Source organism: Bombus flavifrons, chromosome 9, assembly GCF_040668555.2.
Source record: "Bombus flavifrons isolate JBK064 chromosome 9, iyBomFlav1_principal, whole genome shotgun sequence".
Taxonomy (NCBI): Eukaryota; Metazoa; Arthropoda; class Insecta; order Hymenoptera; family Apidae; genus Bombus; species Bombus flavifrons.
Window position 1 is genome coordinate 8,067,013 of NC_138450.1, and position 22,122 is coordinate 8,089,134.

At 31.3% G+C, this 22,122-nt stretch overlaps 4 protein-coding genes across 5 annotated transcripts in view; 1 reads left to right on the top strand and 3 right to left on the bottom strand.

Moving 5' to 3' along the window:
* LOC138183575 (uncharacterized) overlaps nucleotides 1-2,511 on the bottom strand; it is a 115,383-nt gene extending 112,872 nt beyond the window's left edge. The window contains exon 1 of the mRNA XM_069120717.1: nucleotides 2,201-2,511. Within this exon, the coding sequence (XP_068976818.1) occupies nucleotides 2,201-2,261 (61 nt within the window). The 5' untranslated portion in view covers nucleotides 2,262-2,511. The remainder of the gene's footprint in view (nucleotides 1-2,200) is intronic.
* qin (tudor domain-containing protein qin) overlaps nucleotides 1-15,854 on the top strand; it is a 316,271-nt gene extending 300,417 nt beyond the window's left edge. Inside the window, exons 6-27 of the mRNA XM_069120718.1 lie at nucleotides 4,678-4,902; nucleotides 6,248-6,372; nucleotides 8,177-8,325; nucleotides 8,696-8,764; nucleotides 9,168-9,317; nucleotides 9,550-9,829; nucleotides 10,002-10,158; nucleotides 10,230-10,343; nucleotides 10,587-10,692; nucleotides 10,988-11,157; nucleotides 11,233-11,468; nucleotides 11,727-12,330; nucleotides 12,606-12,754; nucleotides 12,853-13,208; nucleotides 13,322-13,497; nucleotides 13,577-13,696; nucleotides 13,775-13,885; nucleotides 14,070-14,573; nucleotides 14,638-14,731; nucleotides 14,889-15,039; nucleotides 15,121-15,280; nucleotides 15,351-15,854. Of these exons, the coding sequence (XP_068976819.1) occupies nucleotides 4,678-4,902; nucleotides 6,248-6,372; nucleotides 8,177-8,325; nucleotides 8,696-8,764; nucleotides 9,168-9,317; nucleotides 9,550-9,829; nucleotides 10,002-10,158; nucleotides 10,230-10,343; nucleotides 10,587-10,692; nucleotides 10,988-11,157; nucleotides 11,233-11,468; nucleotides 11,727-12,330; nucleotides 12,606-12,754; nucleotides 12,853-13,208; nucleotides 13,322-13,497; nucleotides 13,577-13,696; nucleotides 13,775-13,885; nucleotides 14,070-14,573; nucleotides 14,638-14,731; nucleotides 14,889-15,039; nucleotides 15,121-15,280; nucleotides 15,351-15,485 (4,341 nt within the window). The 3' untranslated portion in view covers nucleotides 15,486-15,854. The remainder of the gene's footprint in view (nucleotides 1-4,677; nucleotides 4,903-6,247; nucleotides 6,373-8,176; nucleotides 8,326-8,695; nucleotides 8,765-9,167; nucleotides 9,318-9,549; nucleotides 9,830-10,001; nucleotides 10,159-10,229; nucleotides 10,344-10,586; nucleotides 10,693-10,987; nucleotides 11,158-11,232; nucleotides 11,469-11,726; nucleotides 12,331-12,605; nucleotides 12,755-12,852; nucleotides 13,209-13,321; nucleotides 13,498-13,576; nucleotides 13,697-13,774; nucleotides 13,886-14,069; nucleotides 14,574-14,637; nucleotides 14,732-14,888; nucleotides 15,040-15,120; nucleotides 15,281-15,350) is intronic.
* On the bottom strand, nucleotides 15,472-17,765 carry CstF64 (cleavage stimulation factor subunit 2 CstF64). 2 transcript variants are annotated; one of them, XM_069120711.1, is made up of 8 exons: nucleotides 17,611-17,765; nucleotides 17,447-17,525; nucleotides 16,740-17,311; nucleotides 16,489-16,660; nucleotides 16,392-16,418; nucleotides 16,222-16,319; nucleotides 15,915-16,111; nucleotides 15,472-15,792 (listed from the first exon to the last, which is right to left on the bottom strand). In XM_069120711.1, exons 1-8 carry the CDS (start codon nucleotides 17,669-17,671, stop codon nucleotides 15,673-15,675), a joined length of 1,326 nt encoding a protein of 441 aa, XP_068976812.1. In that variant the 5' UTR covers nucleotides 17,672-17,765; the 3' UTR covers nucleotides 15,472-15,672. The 2 variants fall into 2 exon arrangements, with proteins under 2 accessions (XP_068976812.1, XP_068976813.1); XM_069120712.1 differs by lacking the exon at nucleotides 16,392-16,418.
* A 203-nt stretch (nucleotides 17,766-17,968) lies between these two features.
* LOC138183163 (bifunctional purine biosynthesis protein ATIC-like) lies at nucleotides 17,969-20,864 on the bottom strand. Its single transcript, XM_069119768.1, has 7 exons — nucleotides 20,694-20,864; nucleotides 20,157-20,360; nucleotides 19,789-20,077; nucleotides 19,218-19,709; nucleotides 18,758-19,147; nucleotides 18,368-18,632; nucleotides 17,969-18,289 (listed from the first exon to the last, which is right to left on the bottom strand). Exons 1-7 carry the CDS (start codon nucleotides 20,710-20,712, stop codon nucleotides 18,170-18,172), a joined length of 1,779 nt encoding a protein of 592 aa, XP_068975869.1. The 5' UTR covers nucleotides 20,713-20,864; the 3' UTR covers nucleotides 17,969-18,169.
* Between the last annotated feature and the right edge of the window lie 1,258 nt (nucleotides 20,865-22,122).

The window sequence follows — 22,122 nt, forward strand, 5'->3', positions numbered from 1 at the left end:
AAGGCAAAGAGTGGCTGGAACGAAACTTGAATCGCGAGGCGAGGATGAACTTAATTTTCGTATCCGGCAAGATCTTGCCATGACCTCCTCCACCCGTTTCGCCTCCTTCGGGGACTCCCTTTGACTGTTTACGTAGTATAATTAACGCTGCGCACCGCGAACACGTTAAAGTGGATTCTCTGCGGCTGATTCAGCAGGGCAAACGAGATTGCAGCGGCCCCTTCTCTCTCTCTCTCTCTCTCTCTCTCTCTCTCTCTCTCTCTCTCTCTCTCTCTCTCTCTCTCTCTCTCTCTCTCTCTTTCCTTGTCACATTTTCGTTGCTGGAAGACGAAACAAGGAAGATGGACGAAGACGAAAGCGATAATAATTGTACTTTGTACTTTGTACAATTCTTAGCGTAGTTTGTTGTTTGATATATGATCAGAAGGATCGTAATTTTTGTGTTTAAGTTCGGAAGAAAGAAACAAATCTTTCGAGCTACTAAAGTCGTTGTTGTTCTTTTAGAGCTGTAGGTCTTACGATCACAACATCAAACTTCAAGCTACGAAATATTGCGCTTGAGAGTGGAACATCCAACATCCAGCATCGAGCTTTGAATTTCAAACTAGACATTCGAGACCATCGCGTCGATATAGAAAGAAAGTCACACATTTTTTCGCTATAAGAAAACATCGTACAAGGTGAACCAAATCGAAAATTTCCCCTGTTCCAATCGACGCGTTCACATCACTTTCCATCATTAACACCTAACTCCGCTCATTTACACGAGCACTCGAGTCACCTGCTTCGAGAACGATCCGCAGCTTCTCGTTCCTCGTTAGAAGGGGAATGGTAATTGATTTTTTGCGGTTTAAGTGTCAGAGGAACGATCGTAGCGTAGTTGTGGGCGCGAAATTAATTGACGAGATCGGCATTTTCAAGAGGCTAAAAGGAATGGAGAAAGCGTGGCATTAGTTGTCCATATTAGGACTCGGCCATCGACTGTTTAACGCTCGTGAGAATTTGTTACATATCAGGCTTAGAAATAGGTCTATGCGGCCGTTTACCGTGCGGCGAGGCAGAAGGCAATCAGAATGCCGAGCTCCGGAGACAATGGACTTGCATCACTAATATTTCGCGGTACTTTCCTTTCTCGAAGCGCAACTCCGCCACGCGTAATTTCTACCTCGAGACGCTTGAATTTACGCGAGAAATTTCTTCTTTGAATTTTCCTCCGTTCGTTCAGTGTCTGTAATGTTTTAATCACTTCGATTACTTCACGCTATATGACATTATGTTTTAATATCCAGGGGAATTTTATAGATGATGAAACAAATACTATAGGATCTTGATTATTCGAACTAATATCATGGATTTCATAAATGTTTCCGACTGCATTTGTTTTACTTTCCTATTTCAATTTCCATGGCATACAGTGTTGTAACTCTGCTTCGCTTATTCTCGTTTTCTAATCCTTCTGTTTAAACAGAGAATATTACGCCAGGTATATCAGATGTTGTATTTAGTCGAAACAAGAAACACTATTTGAAATGTATGCTGCAGAAATTGTTCGTGCAATATCTGATAAGCCAGACAATATAATAATATTTATACAATACAGAGAAGAACATTTATTAGTATTATTAAATAAAATTATGTATTAATTATGACACAATAAGGAGGTTGCCTGTGGTTATTACTTGCAACATCGTTTTAAACATCAGATATAACAGCTCACATTTATATAAATTTAATTTAATAAGTTCACATAAATTTAATGGAGAGCACTGATCATCCACGATAGGAACCAGAGATAACATTAGCCAAAAAAAAAAGATAGGTATCTTTCACATTCGCACATTTTCAACAAAATAAATAAAATATGAATGGATTATCCTCCTAATTATCGAATTCAACGTTTTCTTAAAAATTCTCATTTACATTATGACGAATTGCTATTTGCCAATAAACGAATCGAAAGCTAAATTATAATAGACTGTATATCGTAAGAAATATGTGGCTTCAATAATTGCAAGGGTAATACTTTCGTAACTCGTTGCATATCGTCAGTGGCATCTAATGCTAGAACACGAAACGACGTAAAGTCGTTGACATTCACACCGCTATCAACGCTATTAGATAACAGTCATTACTCATGAAACTGTCCAACACATAAACCACCAAGAAACATCGAGAATCATCATCATGAAAAGAGACTCACCGATAAGCAACAAAAGGAACGCGATGTATCCCAGCGCGCAGAGGTTGTCGAACACCCGCATGGTACTTCCGGTTTGCTCTTGGTCCCCAAAACCCTCCAACAGGCTCTAGAAACTAAGACCCAACGGTTCGGCGAGGAACCAACCTCATCCTCAACACCGTCAACAAGAGTCACAGGAAACAACCGATCACGAATAATGAAACACGGAACACGAGGCCGACAACGGAGTCAACGATGGTAACCGGTCCTCGAGACATGAAAGACTGGGGAAAGGCGCGTTTGTTCGGTCGTTGGTTCGACGTTAAGCACCGACACACTGTGACCACCTCTTCTGTTCCTTTACTCCCTGCCATTCCGATCTGTGCCGCTCTCCCTTCACGACAGATAAGTCTTCTCCCTTCACGGATCATCCTCTAGAAAGTCGCTCGAACGACCTTCTAGTTCACGGCGAAACGACGGCACGACGCCGATGTCATCGTAGTGTGTTGTTGATATTCTGGTCCCATCCGGAGGCGAACCAGGGCTTGTCGTTAACGAAGGTTAACAGTTATGGATCCTTCGATCATTACAGCTACGATTAATCTTTTAAGACGTCTCTTGGTTTCGCGCAGAAACTCGAACGACTATAGTAGAATTCCATTTATCTGAATTAGTCGGCAGACTGACAGTTTATGTAATTGCAGTTCATATATAATCGGAGCTCACCAATTATTCTCACTGCCCGTTACTTTTCATTCGCATAATAGAAGCTCACGTGTCAGCATAAGCGAATTCAAGCAGCAAAAGTTAATTGACCATTATCTTAAATTTCGTACAGATAAATGAAGTTCTACTGTGCCGAGGAAATTAATGGACGTTACTTCTACTGCGATCCTCGAAGCATATTTCGACTCTTGCACTCTCATTCTAGCAAACAATACAGATTTCTCGTAATACCTTAAGGATACTACGTATAACGTAAAATTGTATGGAGAAATCATGCATACCAATAATGAATTTTCCGTATTTTTAACAAACTTGAGATATCTTTCACTTCTAGAAAAACACAAATTTGTCGGAAGCGACTGAAGGTACGCAATAAAGTTAGCCCTCTGTAGTTGTTTAACGTCGTCTGTAATTGTGACACGGACAAGAATTTAAATCGCCTATTTTTATTTTTAGAAACGTTTGGTGGTTTTACAAATTTCGTCGGATTTATATAAAAAATCTGACACAAAATTACAAACGAGTACTATGTTAAATACGTTCAGACTTTCAGACACTGAAAGTCGAATTTATCGATATTAATAATCCTGTTACATGTAACACTTAAAATGCGAAATTTATATTTGAATGTGAATCGGCTGGAAATTCTACTCTTCAATAGAAGAAGCTAACACTATATATCTTTAAGAGTGTCATTCTTGTACATACTCCAGACGTCTAAAATTAAAAAATTCTCAGCATCAGCGTATTCGAGCACCGTTTCACTCGGTAGTCATTGCTAAAGACGCCTCGATTTCTTAAGATGCGACCCGAACGACCGGTCGAATATCAATCAGCGTATTGCATCAGCTTCCTCTGGTTACGTGTAATTTCACGTGAACGTCTTATGAAGCGATTTCTCTATTTTTATTTCGACTATCATCGAGCGTTCACCGGGACATGACGTTTTATTGAATTCGTCGCTATGATCCGGTGACAGTGGTCCATTTAAATCGTAGAGTTCTCTGTATTGGCGTATCTCAGACATTAGCTTCAGCCTTTGTCGACATGCCAGATACTGGCATACTCGAAACCTTTAATACCGTCGAATTTAATGGCAAGGTTTTGGACATTTTTACGGCAGTCGGTTTATCGAGGATCTTCATCATAGTGGTTCAGTGAGAAAAATTCTTAAAGAAGACTTTTTCAAGCTGGAACTTGGTCTCGATGTTGGCACTTGGCCTGGATTTTGAAACTTGGTCTCGATGTTGGAACTTTGATGTCCGATTTGTACGGTTTCTTCTTTGTAAGAGTTTGACGATTCACAGTGATGTTTTCTGGCAATGAAGGTCTTTCGCTTTCGATTCGCGGACCTTAAATCTAGTCTTTGCTCGAACCTTAATATCGAAGGACGTGTGCGTGGAGAATTATTCATTGTTCGCTTATCACCGAAAGCATTTCGTTTAACAACGAAACTCATCGAACAGTCAGTGTGATAAGGCTAGGAAGAAACGTATCGAAAGAATGGAAAAAACCTGGATTTAGTATTTGATTAAATTGAGACACTGATTTTTAACGTTTGATGTTTGACGAATGCAAATTCTTGAAATTTCCTTCCACAATCGCAATGTTGGAAATGTATAACATAAATTGATTGAAAAAAAATTTGTGAGTGGATTAATACAAGTCATTAGGTTGATTCTTGGTGGAATAATTTCTATTCCGTACATACATTTCCTTTTCCGACATAACGTTAACATTGATTTTTACGTATTTTTGCGTTTGCATTTCAGAAACTGATGTCTGTATCCTCCACCTCGGTAGAAGAAATACAGAACATCGCCAGTATAAAGGCGACCGTGACACAGCATTTCGCCTATCTGCATGGTGTTCTTCAAAATACAGAGCAACAGATCATTGATGCGTTACAGGAGTATACAAATATGCAGAACAAGAATATCAACGAGATTTTCACGCAGATGAAGGAGTACGAAGAACGACTTCAATCTGCCATTCTGGTAAGTACCCGATTTGAAACTTTTACATGCACTACTTAATCCTTTCGTAGTGTTTATAATTTATTCATTAATTAAACAATATTTGTTTTCGGTGAAACTGGTCTCAAAATTTAGTGCAGTCGATCTTCTTTACTAAACCATCCGAGGAAATGTGTTTCTATTATTAATTATTAATAAAAAATAATTTCTCTTACAGGCTAAAAAAAGGTTGGTCCTGAATGAATTGAGGAAAATGTTTTAGAATTATAAAAAATTTCGAATTTTCTTTTTTTCTTTTGCAATTTAAGGATTTGTGAAGTTACCTATTTTGATGCAAAAATATAATTTTTTTTTAGCATCTCAGTATTAGTATAGTAGTGACAAATGTCTGGCTAAACGTTTCCCTTGCTTGTTTTTTCTTTTTTTTTTTTTTTAAGAAGCAGATACCGAACAAATTTTAATTGATTTATGGTAAAACTAAACTAAAATTGATTTATATACATTTGTTACAAGTAATGAAATATAAAGTATTCCTCCGTTTTCTCATTTTCAACATCTGAATTATTTTATTACTACGACAATCTCTTATTTGTTTGTATGTTCATGTGTTGTTCAGTAAATCAGTAACGAGTCTTTTTATCACAAATATTCGAATTTGTCGTGTAATTTATAATATATGTATTATAAATCATGTTATATATAAATCATGTATTTATACGATACGTTAAACGATTTATCAAATATTCAAATTTCAATTTGCTACAAGTATCTCCTATTTTTCAGTTTAGAATCGACATCACGTTTCACGCGCTCTATTTCGTTGGCTAAATTATATCTACATATGTTTTTAAACAAAGCATTATTCCATCCACAATTTCAACTTGATTGGTATAATTATTAGATCCGCGGGGATGTTTTATCGCTTTTATTCACCCAATGTTTGACCTGTACGCAACAAACGAGAATACTTGCACTCGTAACGAGATCTTCCTCGATTAGTCTATAGAGTTTCGGCTACGAAATTTTCGTAATATAAGCGAAAATCGTTAAAAATGTTCCTCGCGACGTCTTTCGAGAATTTTCTAGGACAAAAATATGATATCTATAATAATAAAATTGTAGGCACAAAGTTCTTTTTCATATTTGCTAAATTTTTATATCCAGCGATTTAAATACACGATTTGCAAACATTATCGAATATTAATGAAGATTTGTTATTTGTTATTATCTAGGGAAATAACACGCCTAATTATCTTGTTCCACAAAGTCCATAAAAATCAGGGTGATATTAAATATGTGGATAAATGTTAAAAGGCTACTGTAAAAGATCAGACGATCGATTGGCACACTAAAAAATCTGTTTCAGATATCGACATCGATCAAAAACAACCTCGACCACATAGACATTCAGCAGGTGATAAAAAAATTGGAACCGATGGCCAACATTCCATGCTATCTGATTCTAAACACTGATAAAGATAATAAAATCGAGTAAGTGATATTTCATTTTCGTGCAATATTTTTCTCTTCTTTAACTTTAGTTTCTTTAACTTACTCCTCGTTTCTTTTCTCCGAACTTTTTTTACTTCCGACTGCGAGAAACGAGAAAATAATTTTTACCTTCAACTTCGATAACGGCTAAAGATTAAAAACAAACATACGATTTAAAGAAACTAGAAAATATAGCATTCCTAATCTCTTCGTTCTATCCTTTGATGGAATGACGAACCAATACTTTTAAAAATAAAGTAAAATAATGAAATTTTTGAAAGTAAAGTGAAACAATGAAATAAAATTTTAATAAAATGATAGAATTTTATCGAGGATATATCTGTCGCATAATTATCATCAGTTGCCTCAAATATCTGCTTCCATTCGTCTCGATTACCATTGTCTCGAAAGCAATTGATAAAGAGAAATAAGAAAACAACGAACGAGGAATAAAATTTATTAACACGTTTTAATATTGTTTGAATAGGTGATCGATGTCGATCCAGCACGATATTTATCTCGATTCCAACATTAAAACGGTCGAACAACAAAATCATATTCCTTAACGTTCTTGCAGCTCTCGTACGGTACACAGAGATTTTCCAACACAGTGAAAAATCTAGAGCTTTTGATAAATCAAAATCTCCGGTGCATATTGAACGATTTATTTTCCTCGACACCGACGATGGTGCAGAGTCAGACAAATCCTCTGTCGTTTATATTCGTAAGCAGCTTATAGATGTCCGAACGAAAAGAGAATGAAAGATAGAAAAAGAAACTGGTGGGAATGGAGAGAGCACTCGAGGTGTAAGAGTAATTAATTAAAGCGTAATGTATCTACGGTTGCGTTTTAAAGCGGCTTCGGTATATTCCTCCTTTTTTTTTTTTTTTTTTTCCACCAGCAGAACGAACGTCACTCTTTATTTTCTCCTCAAGATTTCGACTAATTAAAATAAATGTGTTTTTTTTTTCTTTTCAATGCTTGTATGCGATAATTCGAATGCAATCGAGACTTTAATATTCTATTGGTTGGATAGGAGATTTTTAATGAAATTTTCACATCTGAAAATAACACCAATACCAATACATAGAGTAATTAAACATGAAAAAGATCCTATAGATTTGTAATAAAATTATTTATAGATGCCGAGTGTATTGGAAAATACACTAGACAAATAGGTGAACTGTTACGATTTGTTTAATTTATTTTATAAAAATAAAAAGCAAGTTGTTTAGGGTCACTATGGTTTTCAATGCGAATGTAACTGATATTAAAAAACTAAAGCTTCTCACAAAATTTACTTAATTCGTCATTCTGTTTCGCGAGTCTATTTTGCAGAAAGCTCCTCAATTTGGATAATTTTGAGTGTCTTCGATCACAGTTCCATCTTTCAACTTCTACTTTTTCTTACACTTTCCAATTCTATTTGACATGCGATCATTGTTTTGAATTAATATTTCTTGATTCAAAAGTAGTTATAAAATTTCATAAAAATAGTCATGAAATTTCATTAGTTCTTTGACACAAGAAACGAACGAAGATAAGAAAGCAATAAACATATAATCACGATAGTCGTGTCTCATTACAATGCTTAGGAGATTTCAAAATATTTTGTATAAAAAATCATAAAATTTTTCCAGAAGTGTTCAGGTATTTTCACGAATCACTATAATATTACTTGAATTTTAAATCATTATATTGCGATTAAGTGTAACTTGATCATCGAAGCAGCTGTTATTTCTTAATTAAACGACACATTCTCTAACATATTTTCTTAAGAAGAATGAACGCTTCTTTTCACAGATTTGACATCACCAATAACATCATTAAGACCATAGAACAACACTGCTGCGTGTACATACCGAAAACACCAATTTACAGTCTGCAACAAAAGGATTTGCTACCAAAGGATTACGAGATAGAACCATTGGTCGAAGAGACTGTTACTTCGCGTAATATTAATTTTCTTCGTTATCAATTTTCAGAATAGAAAGAATTGAATGGTGATGCAGCTCCACTTTCCGATAATTTGAATAAACCAACAACGACCAACTCAAAATCAGAATACTTTATCAAACATGCTATAAATTCATTATCAGCTAACACTTGGAGTAATAAACTTTCGCACTTTTAAATATGAAACCTAAATCTTTCTTTTCCTTCGAATAAATACAATTTAAATATTGGAGCTGCCCTCCTTATTGTTGCAAACTTTTTGATTTTAAGAGTAGACTATAGTATTATGAAACGAATAATTGATAATTTTATTAATTTAATTTTATTAGTTGAAAATTTTGTCATAATGAAAATCGTTTATTTTAGTAGAAAATAAGGGAACATCCCCGAAGACTATACCTAACGTCATAACGGACGATAGTCTTACTAGTATTGGTACGTAGCTACAACTTTTTCTTAATAACGAGTATCACTTAGGACGTTCTTTGCAAGTTTATGCAAAGATCGCAATTTACGTAATATTTTCGTCAGAAATAATTTGTCGAAAATTATCCAAATAATTGTAATCGTTAAAATACGCCGTTGTTCTATAACTCTTGTAGATGGTTGTTTAAGTTTCTACCAAGTTTCATTATACGATCCGCATCGTTAATTTGCAAGGATACAAAATTCTAATCGATCAATTGTTTTCTTGATTGATCGACGTCAAATATTGTATTTTGGACAGTACTAGTGGATATTCTGATACTTATAAATGATATGTGGATACATGGGCATATAACTTCTAAGTTATATAATATTATATATGAAGGATTAATTTATTCTCTTTTGTTTCAAGGATCCTCGGAGATGGTCAACGTCACCCACATCGTGGACCCCTCTTGCTTTTACGTTCAGATAGTACAAAATCAACAGAAAATATCGGATCTTAGCAAAGGACTGGCTACATTAGCAACTACAGGAATGATACCAACGGAAATAACTTTAAGTACGATAACTCCACTTACTTCAAGTTTGAACTTTCCCATTTCTTTGGTCGTATTTTTCTTAAAATTTTTATTAAACACAATACCCTTTCCGTAACTTTTGTATAATGAAATGACCGGTTAGTAAGATTCTACTAAATGCAACTACTAGGAACTACTAAATGCAACATTATAATCGCTTTTTACAATTTTTCAAGCTTCCTGCATTTAAAAAGGATATATCTCTGTTTCTAGATGCGCTGTACATCGCGCAGTGCTCGAAACACAATGTTTGGTATCGTGCACGTGTCATAGAGAAGAAAACGAATATGAACGATGGCGAAAGATATAGCCTGTTCTTTATTGATTATGGCATGAAAGAGGAAAATGTACCTTTGAATAGAATAAGAAATATCATACCACAATATGCGATGTTACCGGTGATGGCCCTTAGGTGCACTTTGTTCGATATTGTTCCTAATAATGGTAAATGGCATCCCGATGCCACTCGAGTTTTTAAGAAACTAGTTTGCACGTAAGTATAATCAAACTCGCAAAGCAATCGGAAATGTAATTAAAAGCCTGAACTCTATATTTGTTATTGTTATTATTTATTATATTATTTAGAATTTTTATTAATAATCATATTTACTTTTAATTATTGTATCAATAATATTTTACATTATTATTATATTGTATATTTTTAGAAATTCTGTAGTATCGATGTGCATCAAGATGATAACCGGTGATACCTATTACGTCGATCTGTGCGTGATATCATCAAAAGACTCGGGTTTAATATCCGTGAAAGACTCCTTAACGTATATGAAATACGGCACTTGCATTTCACCAAACACATTAATGGTAATTGCGAACCGTCCATAAACGTTTCCATTTTACTCTGCATGATTTGATCGTCGATCTCTTGTTTACAGAGAATGAATCCTGACTCAACAAGGAAGTATTTTAAGGAAGTGTTAGACCTAGAAATCTACTCGGATGTTCTAATCCTATTTGTCGAATCTCCTAGTTGTATATATGTTCAAAGGGTACGTAATTTGTTAATATTTACTTTCTTCAGTTATCAGTAAATTATTAAATAGTTGATAGTAGATTAATATTTAATTTACTATTACTATTACTAAAATAAATTAATACATAGTAAATGAATAGCTTTAATAGATAGTGAACTAGTAGATATTATTTACGGTCAGTTATTAATAATCAGTTTTCCGTTTAATAAATAAATGAATAAAAACGTAGGAATTAATAAATTAATATTTATGTTACAGACACACACAAATAGATATACCTTTCACAAAATGCAACAAGAAATGATGAATGATTACGAAAAAAATATATCTACCACTGATTATATTATCTTTGCACCTTGTAAAGGTAGATTTCCTAAAGTACTCTTATTAAATATTTAACGATAATAGTAAATATTATAAAATGTAAAATACCAGAGTATAGTACCACGCTATTAAGTATTATACAGTAAAGTATACAACTATATATTTTAGAATTGAGATCTTACAAAAGTTCTTTTTACAATTCACAAAATATGTAGCCTAATAGACTCTTAGCATAGAAGCTACCTAGAAATTACCTTCTAAAATATCCAATCGTATTGTGCGGTGAAATATTCCTTTGATTGAATAATTAATTACGCGTGTCCTTCTTTACACAGATTTACCGTGTGCTGCACGAGGAGTCGATGGATATTGGCACAGAGGGCTCATACGCGAAGTTACCGAGAATACTATAAAAGTTTTCTACGTGGACTTAGGATATACATTGATATTAAGTTACGATGCCATCAGAGCTCTTCCAAGAAAATACATGTCCTGCAGAACACAAGTAATTTATTGATATGTATCTTTAGTTCTAAATATAATTCTCTTCTGAAGCAAAATATCATTTATTCACCGTCAGGCTGTAAGAGTTTCATTAAGAAACATAAAGCCACGATTTAACAATAAAAACCAATGGGAGCCGGAAACTAAGGAATTCATAAAGAAATTTCTAATGGATATGAAGTCAAATTTCAAAGTTATCCCTTATAATCAATTCGGAGATATATACAACGTTGCTATGTTTACACGTGATAACAGTATTAATGTCGCTGACTTACTAGTACAAAAGTGCCTAGCAACGTACATCATTTCTAGGTAAATAACTGAAATGTTTTCTAACAACGCTTTTAAAACATTATCATCCCTTCTCTCTCTCTCTCTCTCTCTTTTTTATTTTTCATTTTTATATTATCGATATTGTTTTTGAAATCTAAAATCTTAAATCTAAAGTCAATTTATTAAAAATAATCAGAAAAATATTAAAAATATAATTATTATATTTAATATAAATATTAAACGTATTATACAAACGTTATGATAATAAATATATGTTTCTTTTGTTTTATGACATAGTCCGCGCAATACAACAATGACTACATTCGATTTAAAAACGAAAAAAAAGAAGGATATTAGTTGTTTAGAATTATCTGATCAATATTACAATAATCCAATAAACGAAAACATGAAGAAAGTCATAGAAGAAAATGAAGATCCTTTCAAAATAAAAGTTCAAATACACCAAGTGCAGTCTCCAGACAATATTTACGTTTCTGACGCCGCGTGCGATCAAAGCGACGTGGAACTAATGATAAAACAGATGCAAGAATTTTATAACAAGTATCGTCCCGCAAAACGAGATATTTGGACCAAGGGTGCTACTTGTGCAGTTTATTTTGCAAGAAGTGACATGTATTATCGTGGCCGAATCGTTGATATTAAGTCAAACGATACAGTAGTTGCATTTTTATACGACATAGGAGTCGAAGAAACTGTATCGATAAATGACATACAACCATTGTATCCCCTGTTCTCTAAAATATCAACGTATGTTTTTAAGATAAAGCTAACGGGTATATTGCCTTGCGGAGGATCCACTACGTGGCCATCGTTGTCTTGTGAGAAATTGCGCGAAATCATAGATAACAATCAGACTTCCAAATTCTACATATCTAAATTGGTAAACATTAATCACAAATAAGTGAAAAAAATATATTAGTTAAGAAAAACACTAAATTTTTTTATATCTATCTTATTTAAATAGTATCGCATATAATATTTTTTATCTTGTTCGTAAAGCAAAAGTTTTACTTCTACTGACCATCATAATGCATGATACAAACAGATTAAATACTGTTATATAGATTGTACATTATAAATTTGTTTGTTATTTATTTTACATCTTCGTAATGTGATTATCTTTTAATGCCATGTACTTCCTTCACCATTTTATAGGAAGACGAAGATATGGAAGATTCTGCAATACCAGTTGAATTATGGATTAAAGAAGTAAAAATGGACGGGCCATTGGCACCAACAAGATATGAAATTAATTCTATCAATAGAATGTTGGTTGAAAAAGGAGTAGCATTACCCGTGAAGGAGTACGTCATCGCTTCAAATATTCTCTAAAATAATAGTATTCTCCTATCTAATTTTTTCCTCTTAAAAAGTTGATTTACACACGCTTAAAAATGTCCAGGTATGCGAAAAAAAGAGATAAAATTTTAGCAATTGAATTGAAACGACAATTAATGAGGAAATTTGAAAGATTAACGAAATATGAACCAAACGTAAAGTGGCTTGAAATTAATAATTGCTCCAATGAGCCCACGGAGATAACAGCTACTACAGCGATATCGAAGCCAATATTATATCATTTAAATTCTGATTCTAATAATCAAATTTATGAGAACATGGAAGAAATACTTGATAACGTTCCAAAACTTTTATCGTCAGCTTGGTTACCAGTAGAACCAATAAATGAAGATACATTTATTGCTATACCGACATACTTAGATCATAGCGGCTTTCTTTATCTTCATTCCAAAACGGGTAGTACGTATATACTTTTTAAATTAACTCTATTAAAAGATACAACGTAATAAATTTAATAGTAAACATATAATATACTTCATTCTTATATTCTTATTATATTCCTCCTTTCTTAGGTAGTAAAATATTAGAATATATAGAAATGAAATTAGAAAAAATATACAGTAATCGTTCAATTGAACTTTATGATACTGTATGGGCTGTGGGAGATCCATGTATTGCACAGTATCATGTAAATAAAAAATGGTACCGAGGAAAAGTAGTGGAGATTCAAGAAAATGACATAATTAATGTAAAAGTTTATTCCTATCGTCTGTTCAATTACACAGTATATATGTGTTGTAATACTTTATGAAATATATTTATTACAGGTAGAATTTGTAGACTATGGAAACATAGAGCAATGTACAACTGAAGATTTAAATAAAAAAGTTATCTTAGAAGATATTCCAATTCAATGCACAAAATGTTTGATCGAAGGTTTAAATCCGGTAAATAGTTTAAATGATTCCATATATTATCTATTAATCAATATGTTCTAAAATTATTGATTAAATTTACTTTAATAGGGGACTGAGAGTGGAATGTGGGCAACAGAAGATTTAGATAGAATACATAAGCTTCTCATTGAACAGGAATGCGAAGTCACAATCACTTATAGAAGTGAAAATTACCTCAATGTGAGTAATGTTACCAAAACAAACTTCATTCAACAATAAAATTAATATAATTTGACAATGCTTATAAAATAGGAAAAACGTTTACAATTTACAGTTTACGTTTAAAACTTGATAAAATAATTAAGTTTCATTTTTATTTATTTATTCATATCTTTTTTAATTTAGTACGCCTGCAATGTTTCAGATTTCTTTAAAGATCTTACCAAACAAATACTGCAAAAAGAAAACTGATTTAATCACATTTCTTATCAATGAATTGGAAATGGACATTAAACCTAATATTGAGGCTATTACATCCCAAAATAGAGTAACTACAAATGTTACTACAGATGCTACTACAGATGTTACTTCAGATGCAGTTATAGAAAACCCGAGATCATTTTCTTTAGGCGATGACGTGATAAAAGATCCAGTTATTACTGGAAATTCTGTGTTGCTTCCAGATAATGATACAGATACTGTACATAATATTGACAATGATACTGTAACTGATGTTGAAAATGTATCATGGTTTAAATTAGAGACGACAATTACTTCAACTCCTAATATTGCTTCACAAGAAGATCTTTCAATGCATTATAAACTTATAAATATACCAAACGACATAGACTATATTGAGATAGAAATGTGTTGCTGTATTACTCCTACTATTTTCTATGCTCAATTAAAAGAAAATATTCATTGTACGGTATGTTATGAAACTATCTTATTTTAAATATTTACAATGTAAGTAAATATTTCCTCCATTTTAGATTTTAAATGCATATTATACACAGTATAAACTTTTAATGAATGACTTGCAAGAAAATGCGGACAAACAACCATTGATTACAAAGTTTACTGTTAGTAAGTATTACCCAACTAACAGTAATAATTATTTATAAGAAAGGACTTGCTATGAATTTTAATCAAAGTGATTATGAAAGGATTAAATATAACAAATAATTCTATATACTTTCACCTTTATGTATCTTATGAACTGGAATGAATTTATTATTTGTAGATACTCCATGCTGCGCGAAATTCAATGATAATCTTTGGTATCGATGTCTAATAACGGAATCTGAACCTATTATAAATTCAGATAATATTGAAATTAAACTGCTTTATGTAGATTACGGTAACGACGAATATAGAAAAGTAAATTCACAACAGTAAGTCACATTTATCTGGTTTATAATATTAATATGTTATTGCAACTTAATATAAAGACCATTCCTTTATTTACATAAAAGGTGTGAATTGTACACTTTAAAAAAAGAATGGATAGAGATACCTACTATTGCAATGAAGTGTAAATTGTGGAATATAGAAGTTGTTTCTATATTCGATCATGATAAGCTAATCTCTCAATTAGAAAAAATGTACAATAAACGTGTTATAGCTAAAATTAAAGTAAGTAATTATGTACTGATTAATCATACATTTAATAATAGATGATAAATAATGAAATTAATTGTTTTAGGAAACTGATGAAGAGTTTATGAGCGTTGAACTGTATGAAGACGAAAAATGTGGGAAAGTTATGTACAATACTTTAATTGAAGAAGGTTTATTCGAAGTTAGATCAAAAAAAATTGACGATCTACATTATCCTTAAATAGTAACACATATTTATTTCTATCATTTACAACGATAAGTTAGTATAAAATTATTAAATTCCAGAATGAGATTTTATGTTAAAAACTTATTAATCATACGAACTAAGCTTATATGTTGAACTATTACAGTTTTTAGGCAAATTTAAATGTTTATTGTTATAAAAGGAAAAAGTTACTAGAAGTATATTAACGTTGAGCACTTTTAGCAATCTGTTCTTTAAGTAATAAAATACTTTGCCTTTGTTCAGGTGGTAACATAGCGATTTGTTCATCAGATAATTGTAGTACTTGCATTATTAAAGCCGCCTACAATGAAATTAGTAATTATTTTTACATTTTGTCATCTACTATATAACTGAATAATGTAAGATTTTATATATTTTTATATAAAAATAAATGACATCTATATGTAATTTGTTTTTAAATACCTTCTCTTGATCAGACGCACCGCTCGGTATATTTCCCGCTGGAGACATGCCTGCCATAAGCCTCGACGTTGCAGATGTCGTTGACGTGGTCAATGCAGTAACTGGAGTTGCTACACTAGCTGTAGCAACATTCGAAGACTGACCAGTAGGTGCTGCAACAGGTCTTGGTACCACTGGTAGTGCAACTGGCACTGGTGCTAAAAGATAAAATTAGCAAAAAATAGATACAATTATAAAGAAGTAATTAAATTCCTTATTTTGAATTTCTCATTATTATAAAAAATAAGAAATATTTTGAAAAACTTACGATTAGCTTTTGTAATTCTTGGATCAATAGGCATTCTTGGATCTCTAGGATCCCTTGGATCTCTACCAAATCTGTCTGTTCTTGGATCACGACAGAAACTGAAAAAAATCATACGCTTTTAGAATGTTTTAAATACTTTGATTTTAAATTATCTATGATAATTGTAGAACCTCTCAACTCCTTCAACAGGAAGTGTGCTGTAAAAAAGAACACATTCTTAAAATATATTAATTTAAAAGATTTGTTTAACATGAAAGAAATACTAACTTGTCCGAAATATTGAATGTACTAAGTGCTCTAGGATCTGTATTGGCAGGTACAGCTGGAGATGCACTGACAGGTGTTGGTTGTACTTGTTGTGGTCCTCTTAAATCTTGATCCATTCTAGCTAGACGTGGATCCATTTGTCTGTCCAATGTACGTAAATCAACATCTTGACCTGTCATAAAATTTTGTTATGTAAGCATTAAAGGATATCTAAATTTAGACAAATAAAATTAAAATTTCACTATTCTCACCAGCAAAAATTGGTGCTGGAGGATTAGTAACTGCTGCTGGACGCGTAGGAGCCCATGGTTCTTCTATTCGGGGTACAACTGGATGTACAGCTGGCTTATCAGAAGGTGTTAATACACCTGGGATTGGATTTGCTTTATGTAACATATTAACTGCTGTATGAGGGTCCACTATTCTCATTACTACCTGAGCTTGTAGCAAGGCATATGCCAGTTGAGGATTTTGAAGCAACATTTGACGTGCCTCATTTGGATTGTTTTGTACGCAAAGCTTCATTTGTTTCATAAGTTCAAACATTTGCTCAGGTGGTAAGGATGCAACAGCTTTACTTATAGCTTCTGGAGCTTTATCCGATTGTACTGCTTCTCCATATGGATTCTCAGTATTCTGCCCTTGTAAAAGACTTTGCATTTCCATTCGACTCTTTTCTGTACATGCATTATCAACCCGCAACGTTCTTCCACCAATTTCATAACCATTCAAGTTCCTCATAGCACTAAGAGCTGTCTCTTGATCTTTGTACTCACAAAAGCCATATCCCTTTGGCTTGCCTGTCTCTCGGTCGAACACTAATCTAATTAAATTACAAATTTTTGTAAGTAATATAAAGATCTACAATAACATTGTCATTTACAAAATTATTATTTACAAGTAAAATAAAAATTATTTTATTATTAACTAATAATATTTAAATTCAAAATGAACTTACTTAAATGAAAGCACTGGTCCAACTTCGCTAAAAATATCCTTTAAATTCTCTTCTGTGGCTTCGTACGGGATATTCCCGACTATTCAAAAAGATCATACATATTTGAAGGTTATGCGGTATCATTATTAATAAAAAATAATCTAATATCAAACAATGTTTCTTACCGAAAACACTCCGCATAGACTTGTCCATGAGCGATTGATCAGAAATAGTTGAATTACTCATTTTTGCAATTTATTCGCTTTTGTTTATTATTCGAAGTTTGAACACAGCACTACTTCGCTGTTACTAGAAAAACACAAACGAAAACCAATTCACATTGATACATGGCTAACCGATAATATCACATTATTTTATGTATTTTTATTTTTTTATTACACCATTTATATTACTTTGCCATAAATCGTATAAATTATATAATATCTCTTAACATCTATTAATTTATTATTAACATCTATTAATTGATCTTCTAAATGGATAATTTAAATTCAAAAGTAAACAAAAATAAATTAAGAAATAACATATTTTTTGTCAGTTTATTTTATTTCATATAAAAGTACATTTTCAATATTACAATCAACCATACATTAGCTCTTGATAAATTTATGTTGTAAAACTATTTCTTCATTACTATAATAGACTATAGACGATATGATTTTCATAATGTATAATGCTTTGATATAATTAAACAATAAAGCAATCGTTGAATCATATCTTTTTTACTTAATGGTGGAACAGTCTCAAATTAGTATGAATTAATACCATTTTATGTTCATCACAAGCTTGTATTACTGTCTTATCATTTACAGAACCAGAAGGGCTTGCAATATATTTGACGCCACTCTGTAATTAAATAATTACCTTTTAAAATTTCAGAAAAAGATATGACAAGATAATACAATAAATAACTAAACTATATACCAATTTAGCTCTATCCACATTATCTCTGAATGGGAAAAAAGCATCACTACTTAAAACAACATTGTCCGCTTTGTTTATCCATTCTGTTTTATCACTTTCTGAGAGTTTCTGTGGAACTTCCTCGTACATTTCCGCCCAAGTAGCCTCATCCATATCTTTTCCAATAGATCCGTTTACGTAATTGTCAATAGCATTCGAAATTTCTGCTCGTTTTACACTTTTCTTAAACTTCATACCAGTAACTTTGGGATGCTGTCGAAGCCACCTGAAAAACGTTCATTATAACGTTATTATTATATTATATTATATTATTACGATTACATACACATAATATACATTATATTATTACGATATATGCAACAGACATTAGATATTAAGAACACAATATACCAGTTATCAGCTTTATCACCAGCAAGTCTTGTACAATGAATCCTTGATTGTTGTCCTGCACCTATTCCAATTACTTGCCCATCTTTTGCATAACAAACTGAATTACTTTGGGTATACTTTAAAGCAATAGTAGCAACAATTAAATCTCTCATAGCACTATCAGAAATGGTCAAATTTTTGGTTACTACATTGGAAAATGTATTTTTATCAATAACTGCATCATTACGTTTCTGTTCCATAGTTAAACCAAAAAGAACTCTACGCTCCATTTGAGATGGTACATAATTTGGATCAATTTGAAGAATACAATATGCACCATTTTTTTTCTTCCTTAAAATTTTAAGGGCATCCTCTGAATAGCCAGGTGCAATAATACCATCAGAGACCTCTCTAAAATATAAATAATAATAAAAGATAGTTTCTTGACTTCAATTTTTAATTTAATTATATCATACATTACCTAGATATGATTTTAGCAGTAACTTCATCACATGTGTCAGATAATGCAATAAAATCTCCAAAGCTTGACATTCTATCTGCTCCTCGTGCACGTGCATAAGCAGTTGCTAATGGTGTAAGTTGGTGTAATAAGTCATCTACTTGACATAATTTTGCTTCTACAGCGTCCAGTGGTACACTAACTGCTGCACCAGCTGGACTAACATGTTTAAAAGATGTTGCAGCTGGCAAATTTAAAGCTGCCTTTAACTCCTTCACCAACTGATAACCATTTAATGCATCACAAAGATTAATAAAACCTGGGGAACCATTTACTACTGTCAGTGGTAATTTATCTAAAGTTGTAAAAATTTGTGCTGGTTTCTGATGTGGATTCATTCCATATCTTAATGTCAATTGAGAAACCCCATTACTATATTGTTTACGGAAATAATCTGAAATAGCATTATCATACTCTGCTGTATGAGTGAATGCTTTAAGTGCTAATACTTGTCTAAAAATTAAAAAAAAAAATACAATATTTTAAAGTATAAAACTATTTTCTTTAATATCTATTTTAATAGAATATATACCTAGTTTCCAACGAAGTATCTTTGTTAATAGATGATTCTAATTCCTTCCCAACTTTTTCATAATCACTAGGATCACAAATAACTGTTACCCTACTATGATTTTTAGCAGCAGCTCGTAACAAAGTTACTCCACCAATATCTACATTTTCTACTGCATCTTCAATTGTCACACCTGGTTTAGCAACTGTGTTTACAAATGGATACAAATTGCATACCACAAGTTGAATGAGCTGATAATTTTGTTTATGAAGATCTTGCTGATCTGAGTCTGTGAGTCTAGCTAGTATACCTACATAAATAAACTTTCTATATAGTATGTATGGCATAAGTAAAATAAAAAATAAATTCAAATATATGAATCTCCTCACCAGCATGAACAGCAGGATGAAGAGTCTTGACTCTTCCATTAAGCATTTCAGGTGCACCAGTGATATTAGATACATCTTTCACTGGGAGACCAGCATCTCTCAAAGATTTTGCTGTTCCACCAGATGCGACTAAAGACAAACCTAGTTCATGTAACTTTTTAGCAAATGGTAAAAGATTTGTTTTATCGGATACACTCAATAATGCTAGAAATAGAATAAACAAAATAAAATAAGTTAATTTTATGACATAAATATACTAGTTACTTTATTTGACAAAGTTTATTGAATAAAAAAAATTTATAAACAATATCTTTATAATATATAACATTACAAAATATTCATAATTGCAATAATAGTAGCAGTTATAATCGCATAAGCAATAAATTAATGATATATCAATAACTAATATTTAAATCAATTATAGATATTAATAAATTCTAATTATAAGTATTCTAGATCTGGAAAATTTGATTTTTCACTCATTTATTCTCATTTATTTTTCTTAATTTTTCCTTAATAATTACAAATATAACTTACCTAAATTTCCAGCGGACATGGTTTTATTTCTTCTAAAAATATTACTGTGAAAAGAAATCAGTCTGAACGGAATTAATCAAATTATTCAACGCTTACGGGTATTGTAAGCACAATGGGAGAGATTCAACAAGTATGCGACTCTGAAATTATCTTATCCCCCATTATAATCCGTACTGTGCATACATATATGCATATAAATATGTATAGGTAACTAAATACTACACACGGGTTCACGAATATGTATACGAAATAGCATCGAATATTATAACTTCAAAATATTTTGCAATTTGCGGGGGTCTTAAAGATCAAATGTTATCGCATTAGACAAAATATCTTATAATAAACTGCAAGTATTGACTTAAAAAATTGATACAACTTGCAAAATATATTTTCATCGTTGAAATATTTTGATACACTCTTTATATTATTGTAAGTTATGCTAAGGTCTAACACATTGTACATTATATATTGTATATATATATATATACAATATATTATTTATATATATTGTATATAATACAGTATATATATTATATATATATATATATATTATATATATTATATATATATATAATATATATTGTTATATAATATATATTATATAACAATATATATTATATATATATATTGTATTATATACAATATATATAAATAATATATTATATACAATTATAATTATTATAAATAAATATATAAATATATAAATATATAATATATATAAATATATTATAAATAAATATATTATTGTATTATATACAATATATATATAATATATATTGTTATATATATTGTATATAAATACAGAGTTCTATTTAAAGAACTACTGATGACCTTGACATGCTATAAAAAAAGTCTATTTTTGAGATATTTCTTCATACAACAATAAATAAGGCAGATATTTAGGTGATCTTAATTAACTGGGTTACCCTATATATTGACATAAAAATATATTAACTGTATATATGTATGTATACATATATTATTATATACATATTATTATTATTATTATTATTATTATTATAATATAATTTATATATTATAATAATAATATAAAATTAAATAAAATATATATTGTATATAAATACAGAGTTCTATTTAAAGAACTACTGATGACCTTGACATGCTATAAAAAAAGTCTATTTTTGAGATATTTTTTCATACAACAATAAATAAGGCAGATATTTAGGTGATCTTAATTAACTGGGTTACCCTATATATTGACATAAAAATATATTAACTGTATATATGTATGTATACATATATTATTATATACATATTATTATTATTATTATTATTATTATTATAATATAATTTATATATTATAATAATAATATAAAATTAAATAAAATATATATTGTATATAAATACAGAGTTCTATTTAAAGAACTACTGATGACCTTGACATGCTATAAAAAAAGTCTATTTTTGA